The sequence below is a fragment of the Passer montanus genome, unplaced genomic scaffold (genome assembly GCF_014805655.1).
Source record: "Passer montanus isolate IOZ18808 unplaced genomic scaffold, ASM1480565v1 scaffold51, whole genome shotgun sequence".
Classification (NCBI taxonomy): domain Eukaryota; kingdom Metazoa; phylum Chordata; class Aves; order Passeriformes; family Passeridae; genus Passer; species Passer montanus.
The window spans coordinates 3,757,067-3,767,727 of record NW_024370041.1 but is presented as its reverse complement, the minus strand read 5'-3'; the positions used below and the strand labels follow the sequence as shown (position 1 = coordinate 3,767,727).

At 42.4% G+C, this 10,661-nt stretch overlaps 1 protein-coding gene across 1 annotated transcript; it reads left to right on the top strand.

Moving 5' to 3' along the window:
• The first annotated feature begins 774 nt into the window (after positions 1–774).
• Positions 775–8,037, top strand: TMEM129 (transmembrane protein 129, E3 ubiquitin ligase). The gene is made up of 4 exons (XM_039723956.1): positions 775–1,211; positions 1,690–2,164; positions 4,413–4,572; positions 7,091–8,037. Exons 1-4 carry the CDS (start codon positions 1,007–1,009, stop codon positions 7,337–7,339), a joined length of 1,089 nt encoding a protein of 362 aa, XP_039579890.1. The 5' UTR covers positions 775–1,006; the 3' UTR covers positions 7,340–8,037.
• Positions 8,038–10,661: the final 2,624 nt, after the last annotated feature.

The window sequence follows — 10,661 nt, the reverse complement described above, 5'->3', positions numbered from 1 at the left end:
TCCAAGCATGATGCATCCTCAAGAGTCACTAAACCACCATGAATTCCCGATCTCCATCACAGCAGCAACACATCAGCCATCTGCCAGCGTTAGGATGTCACACTCCATGGGTGGCATTTGCTATTGACCTGGTTTCCCATCATTAGTAGCATATAACAATACATGCTGCTTTCTGTGCTGTGCTTTTCCAGTTATACAATCTCCCCTTTTTCTGAAACAGATAAATATGGAAGTTTGTGGTTATAACGGGGTGCGTGCAGGGGGTTTCCTACATTCCATAGGAAACAGCAAATCTTGTGGGTATCAGCTATTGTTTGTACTTCAGTAGTAACAAGATATTCCCGTCAGGCCTCTCCCTTTACTGTGTTTGGGGGTGTACGAAGATACCTCGAAACACACCTCCCTTTAGGACATTTTAAGATGCTACATGCCTGCCTCATTAGAAAATATTAGAAAACATTACATAAAATACACAAGGAAAAGCAAAGAGAAGCTTTTCCCGACGCTTAAATAAAACAGGCCATTTCCCTGCTCCAGAAAGACGCTGCCCTCATCCAGCAGAGCTCTTTTAGAGTCATGAAGAACTGGACTCGGCTCCTTCTGCCAGGGCTGTGGAGCATGACCCGAAGCGCGGACACTGCCTGGGGCCGGGGCTGGGCGGGCGCGGGTGAGCTCCGGCTCCGGCCGGAACGGGGACGTGGCTCGGGGCAGGCGCGGAGGGGCGGGAGGAGATGGACGGAGGGGCGGGGACCGTCCGTGCGAGGGGAGGCGGCTCCCGCCCCGCCGGCCCGCGCCGCGCATCCGGGGGCGCGGCGGGAACTGCCGCTGGAGCGGGGGGAAACTGCCGCTGGAGCATCCGGGGCTGCGGGGGAACTGCCGCTGGAGCATCCGGGGCTGCCGGGGAGCCACCGCTGGAGCGGCGGGAAGCACCGCTCCCCGCTGGAGCAGCCGGCGCTGCGGCGGGCGCTACCGCTCCCGGGGACCCCGGCGCCCCGCGGGGCGCAGCATGGAGAGCCCCGCGGTGACCTTCACGCTGGCCTACCTGGTGTTCGCCGTGTGCTTCGTGTTCCCGCCCGACGAGGTGCGCTCGGCGGGGCTGACGGTGCAGAGCCTGCTGTCCGCCTGGCTGGGCAGCGAGGACGCGGCCTTCGTGCAGTACCACCTGCGGCGCAGCACCGGCACGCTGCTGGCGCACTCCCTGCTGCCCCTCGGTGAGTGGCGCCCCGGCTGCCCCGGGGTGAGCTCCCCCAGCTCCGTAACCAGCGGGCTGCACCGCGCTCCCAAAGGAATTGCAGTCTGGGTTCCTGTGCAGGGCTGAGAGTTGGACTTGATAATCCTTGTGAGTCTCTTCCACTACATCATCTTCTGTGATTCTGTGATTTAACCAAGGAATGCAAATCGGCTTCCTTTAGCCATATAATTCCCCTAAAACTAAGTGGCATCTCACAGGTAATTTTATTCAACAACGAATTCAGATCACTTTCCTTTAGGTATATAATTTTGGTAAAAATTATTGATGCCTAAAAATTTACCTCAGATTCCTTGAGATAAGAGGCTTGAATTTGAAGTCATCCAGAAATACCTCTGTTGGAGCTGAGCTCACTGGTTAGATAACCATATGATTCAGGAGTATCTGCTTTTGCAGGTACTTAATTGCTTTCTGAAAGTAAGTTTTTTTTTCCCTTGCAGGTTATTACCTTGGTATGTGCTTTGCTGCACCTGAAAAACATCTTTGTTTTTTCTACCTGGCTTCAAAAGAGTGGAAAACTTTCTTCTTCTTCGCCATTCTCCTCCCAGCAGTCACCAGTGCCCTGGCATATTACTGGTCACGGAAAGGCTGGAATAATCATCCTCTAGCCCGGACACTCGCTGTTCACGCCCTGCCACAGTCAGGCTGGAGGGCAGTAGCTTCTTCCATCAACACAGAATTTAGGAGAATCGACAAATTCGCTACCGGAGCGCCAGGGGCGAGGGTGATCGTGACGGACACGTGGGTGATTAAAGTGACCACCTACTGTTTACATGTTGCCCAGCAGCAGGACATTCACTTGACGGTGACAGACTCCAGACAGCACGAGCTCACCCCAGACTCCAACGTGCCTGTGCAGTTCCTCACCATCCGCGTGGCCAGCGTTAATCCCTACGTCAAGGCGTTCGATATCCGGTAAAACAACTGCTGAACCTGTTATGTGTGTGCTGTTTGATGGTGCTGAGAGAGCATTTTGTCACCAATCTGGAGACACCCTGGTCTCATCCCTTCCTTTCTGGTCCCTGCCTGGTGTTCAGGGCTGCTGTATGTGCAGTTCTGCCACGCAGTACAGGGAAGGTTGTTCAGAAAGCTTCATGCATGTGCAGCACTGACTACACAACGGATAAACAAAGGGATTGGCCTCTTTGATCCATTCTTAGGGAGAGGATTGTGCTGGATGCAGAAAGAAGTAACTGGATAAAATTAGGTGGGAGATGGAGAACAGGAATGAAAGGTAGAATTTTTGGTCTTCTAAATTTTGGGTGAGGAGAAACAGCTCTTTGTCTAAAACCGTCTGTTGGTCATCCATGGCTTTGGATTTTTCCTTGTGCTTAAGGCTCACAATTTCATCACTGCTCAGAAGAGCTCTCACTGAGTGACTGCAAGCCAACTGCCCCTAAAACAAGGAAGAAATTTTGGTCTCTTTCTGACTATATGTTCTCATAGCAGTACATCATAACAATTGTGAACTATTAGGGCTTGTTTTGCAAGGGCCCATGCAGTTTATCTCATTGGACTCTGTGTAACTAGGCTAAAATACAAGTTCAGCAGAAACCTCTGAGTAGAAGGGTGCTAAAGTCTTTGCTGTTGTGTTGTTAAAAGCCATCTTAGTGGTCTTATAATTATATTTGAAAAGGTGTCTTTTTGCTGTAAATTTGTATGTCAGGAGCATTTATTAGGTAATTAAAAGCATGCAGATCACCAGACTTGTAGGTGTGCAAGTGGGGCAAGCACAAGGAAGGCAAAGAGGTGATTATGGTAGAGATCCAGGTGAACAGAACTCAGAACAAGAGGTTGGTTAAGGTAAGTATGACAATGCTAAGAATAGAGACTTCTATAGACCTCTGACAGTGATGACCAAATTAGTATTAAACAACTAATGATTTTCTTCTGCAAGCACTTCAGCACCAGAGTACACCCGAGCTGAGAAAAACATGACTTGTTTGACAATTCCTTTTATGGAAGAAAAGTCCTAAGCCCAAATGTATTTTGTGACTAAACAGAATAGCAGCAAGAACAGTGTTTAAAAGCTGTTCTAATAAGATGTCAGTGATAGTAAATCTCTGCTAGAATGTAGCAGAATCATACAGGGTCACTGTATATATCCAGAAACAGAATCAAATACAATGAGATATTTCTGGAAGAAAACTGCTTTTGTGCAGGTGGGCCACATTTCTGTGCATGTTCAGTGTGAATTGTTCCTCTGGTTATAAATGTTTCTGATTTGCATGGACAGCATCTGTTAAATGACATTATCCTGCAGCAGTAAAAAGAATGGAGACCACCGAGAGCTAGAGCTAAGCCAGCCTTGCATTGTGCTGGGCTCTGGGAACCCAGAGAGTGGTAGGAAAATGAGGGCAGGCTTCCAGGGACTTCTCCATGAAAACTGTTTAATGAGTGGAAGCATTGAGCTGGAGAGTTTTGACACTACAGTTCAGAGCTCTTAAAAAAGGATGACAGCAGGGATATGTCACTGTAGGATCTGTGTGAGGTCTCAGGTGCCACTTGAGTGCTGTGGACATCACTTAAATTTAATTTACAGAAGCAGATGGTGTGAACACACTTGCTGCAGCCTTAAATCAGCAGTGGTTTGTGACCTTTGTGAATTTTCTATTTATGATACAATTTAGATTGTATCATAAAACCACAGAACCTGATAGATTGACATTCCTCTGCTACATGTGTACTATATCACCTTGTGATGCCTGCTGCATGATATAACTAATTTCTCCTAACTAAATTCCTCAAGAGTTTATAATTGAAAATTTAGATATTGTCTGAGTAAATAGGCATTAAAAAGCTGACAGAAATGGTACCAACAGCACTTTGAGTTAATGCATGATTTACATACCTATGTTGCTTTTGTTCATGGTGATTACTTCAAAAGCCTTTATTTTTGTATGATATTTTAGCTGATCTCTGATATACCCTGCTGGCAATCTTACACAGATATGAATGAGGACAGCATGTTCTGTTGACCAATTTGTGCCAAAACAAATAACTAAACAGCAGAAGAAAACAAGAAAACACAATTCTGTGTATTTATTCTAATAAGTACCAGCTTTTCTTTGGATTCACTTCAGATGTTCACCTCTGCAAGGTGTTATCAAGGTATTTGGGTGGCTAATCATGGTTACATTTTGCTCCATCCTCTCTTCTCCAGGTTGAACTCCACAGAGTATGGGGAGCTCCGGGAGAAGCTCCGTGCTCCTATCAGCAATGCAGCTAATGTTGTGATCCATCAAAGCCTTAGTGATTTATTTTTAGAAACTTTTACATCTCTGGTGGAAATCAACCAGACATACCAAGTTCCAAGCACTCAGGTGAGACTTTCTATCCATGTGGGTCTGTAACAATTATAGTTCCAATATAGATGAGCCTGTGGTTACTGTGTAAATGATAAAATGACCTAGGGCTATCTCAGGTGAATTATTAAGAGAATTCATGGTTGTGAGGTTAACAAAAAGGTTTTATTAAAAATATGGATTAAATGAAAAATTATGATTAAATTATAATCATCATGTGATTACTGCTTAACAATCCTCATTTAATAATTAAGCAGTATTCAGTCAGTAATTAAATGGTAATTGAACAGCAGTTAAACACCCTACTACTCTCTAAACTTCTGATAATTCAGCTAGCTTGCATACAGTATGTTTTAGATCTAATATAAACTCTTACTTACCTGATAGATACCAAGTAAGGGATGTCTTGATCCCTTGAGAGGTCTCCTGCCTACCTGAGGCTGCCCTGCAGGAGAGCTCCATGGGCTTGGGGGCTGCAGTCACTTACTTGGAGTGTGACTGGTGGTTAAAGTGCCCCTTGGTGTGGGTGTACAGCTGTAGGACTTACAGTTTCATCTCGCTGGCCCCTGATAAGACATGGCCTAGATTCCTTAACTGACTGAGAAGATACAGCCAAGAACAACACAGCCAACTTCCTGAGAAGATACAGCCAAGGCTGGCTCCAGTCAGGCCTCCTGGTCAGTGATGCCAGGAGCCCAAGTGCTCTTTGCTCAGTCAGGGTGATGCTTCCTTCACAAATGCTCACCTGCTGTGTCAGTAAACTCGTCATAAACCTGAACTCTGGCTGCTGCTTCTGTTCCTGCTACAGGGAACAAGCTGTATTGTGAGCATTACAGTTTTGAGACATGAGAAATGACATAGAGAAATAAAGTCCCCTGTAATAATTGCTACTAAAATGTTACATGAACACATTTAGAAATGATGACCTTGCACTTGCAGAAGGTTTATGGGGAGCCAGAGCCACAGCTGCTGTTGTTGTTCTTTAGGCTTTAGTTTGCTCCAATACAGCTTGCTTTTCTAGACAGCCAGGTTCTGCTGGATCTTCTGCTGAAATAAACTAATGATTCTTAATTGGGGTTTGCTTTAGTTATAATTATTATGGCTGTTATTATATGGTGTTAATTATAACAGCAGAGAGTCCTACTTCCAGTAATACTCACAGAGACCTGGTCATTATTATACTTGTGCAGCAGATGGAAGTGTGACTGGAGCACTGTCCAGTGGGAACCAATTAAACCAGTACTGGTGACCCTGCAGGGAGTCTGTGTCCACTGCTTCTGCTGATGGAGTGAGGGGCTGGTATCTTTGGCAGTGTTGTGCAGCTTATATCGTTTATGAATAAAATAAAACTGGATCAGGTGTGTCTGCACATTATGCTGTGTGTGTGATTGCACTGCCAGCAAAAAGAGATGGTCACAGTAAAGAGAAGATATTAAAGCTGCTTTCTTGCAGAGAATTTGATTTGTGACACATTTAAGTGGCAGCTGAGCTACTGAACTTTGGTTTGACATTGGGTGATAAATTACATCACAGATGATGATAAGGACATTAAAAATACAACATTGAGTTTTTCCCTATTCTGAAGCTTCATTAATATGTTGAAAAAGTTACTTAATCTTTCTATGCTAGAATTTTTCCTGCTTAAAAGCTAAGACCTAATTTCACAAGTTAAATCTGAGTAGCTTGTGTTCATGTGGATCAGCTCCACAGCCCAGCTGACAGTGCAGCTGAGCAGACACTTGAGCTGACAAGGGAAGAGCCACTGGAGATGGGAACTAGAGACCACAGAGAGAGCTGGTTTTTGTTCCACCAGGAGCATTTTGAACAGATTCAGGTCTCTGTGCCTATTCAGTGTGCTGTCTTTTGAGCTTTGTTGAGTTCTTGGACAGCTGGAAGACATGTAGGAAATGCTAATTATTGTTTATTAACTGTAAAACACTTCATAGCAAGATGTTGTCCCCATATGCAACTGCAAGTTCATGTGGCATAATTAACTTTGGGCAAAGTCAGTTATTCCAATTTTATCCCAAAAAATTAAGTAAATTTCTGGACCTTCAGGTTGAGTGTCCTTGTGTTCAGTTCAGCCCTGGTTTCCTCATTTATGTCTCTTACTTAGAAAGATGGAAGATAGGAACAACCATTTGCTGTTTAAATGTTTGCTTGGTTTGTTTTCCATACTTTATACTGGTACATTTTTTGAAAAATAGTTTGAATGACAAAGCTGGCTGCTTGCTTACCTTGCTGTGGTTGCTGGAAGCTCTTCGGAGAGTGAAAGAACATTTATTTTTCAGTCATTTTTGTTTAATTGTTAGTCCTATGCAGCAGTTCTGGGTTTTCTGTTCAGAGAAAAGCTTTGCTGTCATTTGTTAGAGAGTGTTCTAGTAAAACCATTTGATGGTTTTGAAACCCAACTTCTGGTGGGACAGTTCTGCCTTGATTATTCTGCCACAAATTATTTTCTAAAAGCCTTTGAAAAAGCAGTAACAGGAACGGCTCTGTGCAGCTCACAACTCTGATGGTTTTTCTCCTCCCTCAGGAGCTGGAGCCATGCATAGGGTGTATGCAGACTATCGCCAACATCAAGCTCATCAAGAACTGCCAGGAGCCCAACGAGGGGGAATGCCAGCAGTGCTACTGCCGGCCCATGTGGTGCCTCACCTGCATGGGCAAGTGGTTTGCCAGCAGACAGGACCAGCAGCACCCAGAGACCTGGCTGTCGAGCCAAGTGCCTTGCCCGACTTGCCGAGCCAAATTTTGCATTCTAGATGTTTGCCTAATACGATGAGTAGTAACTTAGGTATGTTTTAACTTTTTGAATTTGGCTGTGTTTCGTAGTGGGTTTGGTTTAAGGCCTGCTAGGTTTGTTTCTGAGACTTCATGTTCTACCAGGGTACAAACTCTAAAGGTTTCTTTTACAGTGTTGAAAACAGATGTAAATCTTTTCAGTTCCTTTCACACTTCTACCTTATCTGTGGATTTTACTCACCTGATGTCAGCTTCTGGATTTTAATTTTGTTTAAACCCCTGTTTTCCTTTCTTACATTTTGGATGGGATAAGGTTATCCTTCTATATTTGCAGTACTATTGTTTTTTCAGGTTTTAACATAGGTTAAATTCTTTATATTTTTAAATTTAACTTGGGTTTTGATTCTTTAATAAAGGGCTAACTGAGAAAATTGCTTTGGTTAGACTTCATTGATACATTTGTTATTCTTTAATCCAGTAGTGAAGTTGTTACTAATCTTTGCAGTTGTTTTTCAAACAAGTGCACCAGCTGAGTTGCTTCAGCTGGAAGGAACTACTTCCACTACATCTACCACAAAGGGTAGCAGTAGGCTAAGAAATGTAATCCCTGAAGATTTACAAATCCTGTATGGACCTTTGTAAAGGTCCATTAACCTCTAGCATACTTTTTGATGGATGTCTTTATTTCAAAGAACAGAAGGATTTGTCAACCCCTTTACCTACACTGCTAATACATGGTTAAAATCTGTTGGTTTCCAGGAGCTACATTGCTTAGGGTTTCAATGTTCTTTAGACTTTTTTTACATACATTTGAATGGAGTGCAGCAAACATCTGAGTTTTACTTTTTAAATTAAAATCACAGGTGGGTCAAATAGAGAAAGGAACACTTTAAAGCATTGGTCTACAAGAATAAAAGCTCTTCATACCTCCCACCTGAATAATCACAAGGATCTTACCAGTAAATCATGGGCAGAAGGGGCATGCCAAGGATTACATGACAACCTCTTGATTACCATGATGGGCAACTAGTTTGAGCAGGAACAGGTGGCAGGATGTAAAAATGGTACAAGTATTGGAAGCACAACTGTGAAACATTTTATGAGTCTCAGCTGAGCTACAGGTGGTGAATGCACCTACCTTGCACTTGCAACCAGCCAGGAAATGGTTACAAATGTGGTTGCAAGCAAGAATTCATAGAGAGGTAAGGAATTGAAGACAGATCTGAAAACTAACATTTAATTGTTGGTATTGGATTTTAACTTTGAAATTTTTAAATAATATTTATTTGTAAAAATCCAAACTGGTTGAGTTTAAGAACATTTATTGCTTCAGCATATCTCAGTTGCTTTATATACAACATCTATGCAATTAAGTAAACTACCTGTTAATAACAATGGCTTCTCTGTTTTCCATTACCTGCTGTTTTGGATTGTATGGATGTACAGAGTGAAAATTTGACACTGAGACAGGTTGTGTGGATTTATCTCTCTTTCCCAAAGAGATCTTCAGTGGCATGTCACTCTTCATCTGAATAGAATTAAATGGAGTTCTGGAGTTTCAGACAGGTTTGTTGGTAAGTCTAAAAACTAATAAAATAATCTAGCGCTCAATTAGCAATTGAATTTAAAAATATTTCCTTGGTACTTCTGTGGGAAAGTTATTTCCAGACTTAAAATGGTCTCTGCAGGATTTTTTATCCCTTGGAAGGGTCTTGCAGGGCCGGGTGGTGTTGTCTGACATGCACCTATCACTACACAGCAGCCTCCACAAATAAGCATTTTGTAACATTTGCTTCTGAAAAGTTTACATAATGTGGCACTAATACAAGGGATGTGGCCCTTGAAATAGTTGCCGAAGAGAGGGTAGGATTTTGGAGCTGTGCTTTTGCCACTGCCATTCAGTTTTTACAGCAATTTGCCTGTTCAGAATAAAAATGTTCATTGTAAAGAATGTGAGGCTAAAATCACAAAGGCCTTGAGAATCTTAGATGCAGGCAGTTGCAGGTAGATGGTGTTATAGATTAAAGCAAGGTCAGTTCCCAATAGTATCTCATGTAATAAAAGCTTTAAATTCCCAATTGCTACTGCAGTGGAATCTACTCCGAGTTGACTGGAAGTTCTCATTTCAGTGGAACTTTGCTTTTGTTCATCCTACCTCTTTTGTCAATATAAAAGTACAACAGAGTAACAGTCATAAATGTTTTGTACCCTTGCATCTTTTAATGCACAGAAGTGCCTCTTAGAAAACTTAGTATAATTACCAAAGAAAAATTATGATTTATGTTAATGATAATACCTGCCTTATATTCCTTAAAAATAATAGTTTTCCCCAAGTTTAAATTCTCAAAGTAATCTGACATGCCTCCAACATTTGTGAGCTTCTTAAAAGCTGTGTTAGAGAAACAGCTTGTTAAAAATCCATATGAATATGAAAATAATAGAGTACAAAAATAGGCATTTGTCAGTGTGATAGCTTCAGGTTATCATCCAAAGAGCCACAGGGCCATTTCTTTAAGGTCCCTTCCAACTCAAACCTTTCTCTGATAATGTCAAACTTGCTAGGCTGCAGCTCAGCACCATTCCATTCAGGACAAACCTCAATAAGGCTGAGGTTCTCAGTGCCATTTTAAAAGAAATGTTGGTGGACTTGGAGCTTTTTAAGGAGTTGAGATATAAATACTCAAGCTCTTACATGGATTACAAGACATTTTCTTCCAAAGACATACTGCAGGATTTCTCATTTGTGGTTTTTGGGGTTGGTGGAGTTTTTTTGCTAGATAGTTTGCCTCTTTAAAATGAACAGTATTATCTGGATAGCCCTTAGGGAAAAGGCTTAATGAATACATGCAGTTCATCTTAAAACCCTCTGAAGAGCTCAGTAAAAATACAGTCAATTCTTTGTAAGACTTCTGGTTTATTTTCAAGTTACATCTACCAAGTAAAACTTTAAATACCTGAGAACATGGGAATAAATACAAATAGGGCTTAAATTCTCCTGAAGGTGTACATGGTGAGTCCTCCTTGGATGGATTTTCCTACTGCAGGCTGAATGCAGAGGGTTGCATAAATGGAAGAAGGTGTGTATGAAATCTCTATAAGACCCTCGGGGGAAAAAAAGCCTCCAAATACTTTTCACAACTACCAGATGGGAAGGGGTGACACTGGATGTCATGAAATCAGCAGGGGCAATGACAAAAAATTTGTCTTTCTAAGGAAGTGCTGGCATGTAGCAATGCTGTGTCCTACATAAAACATTTATTTCATCATGACCTTGCTCAGATTTATTACCAAGCACCACCAATAAAGAATATATCAAATTTCTGTAGTAATGGACCTATTGGAGATCCAGATGAGAACCATGA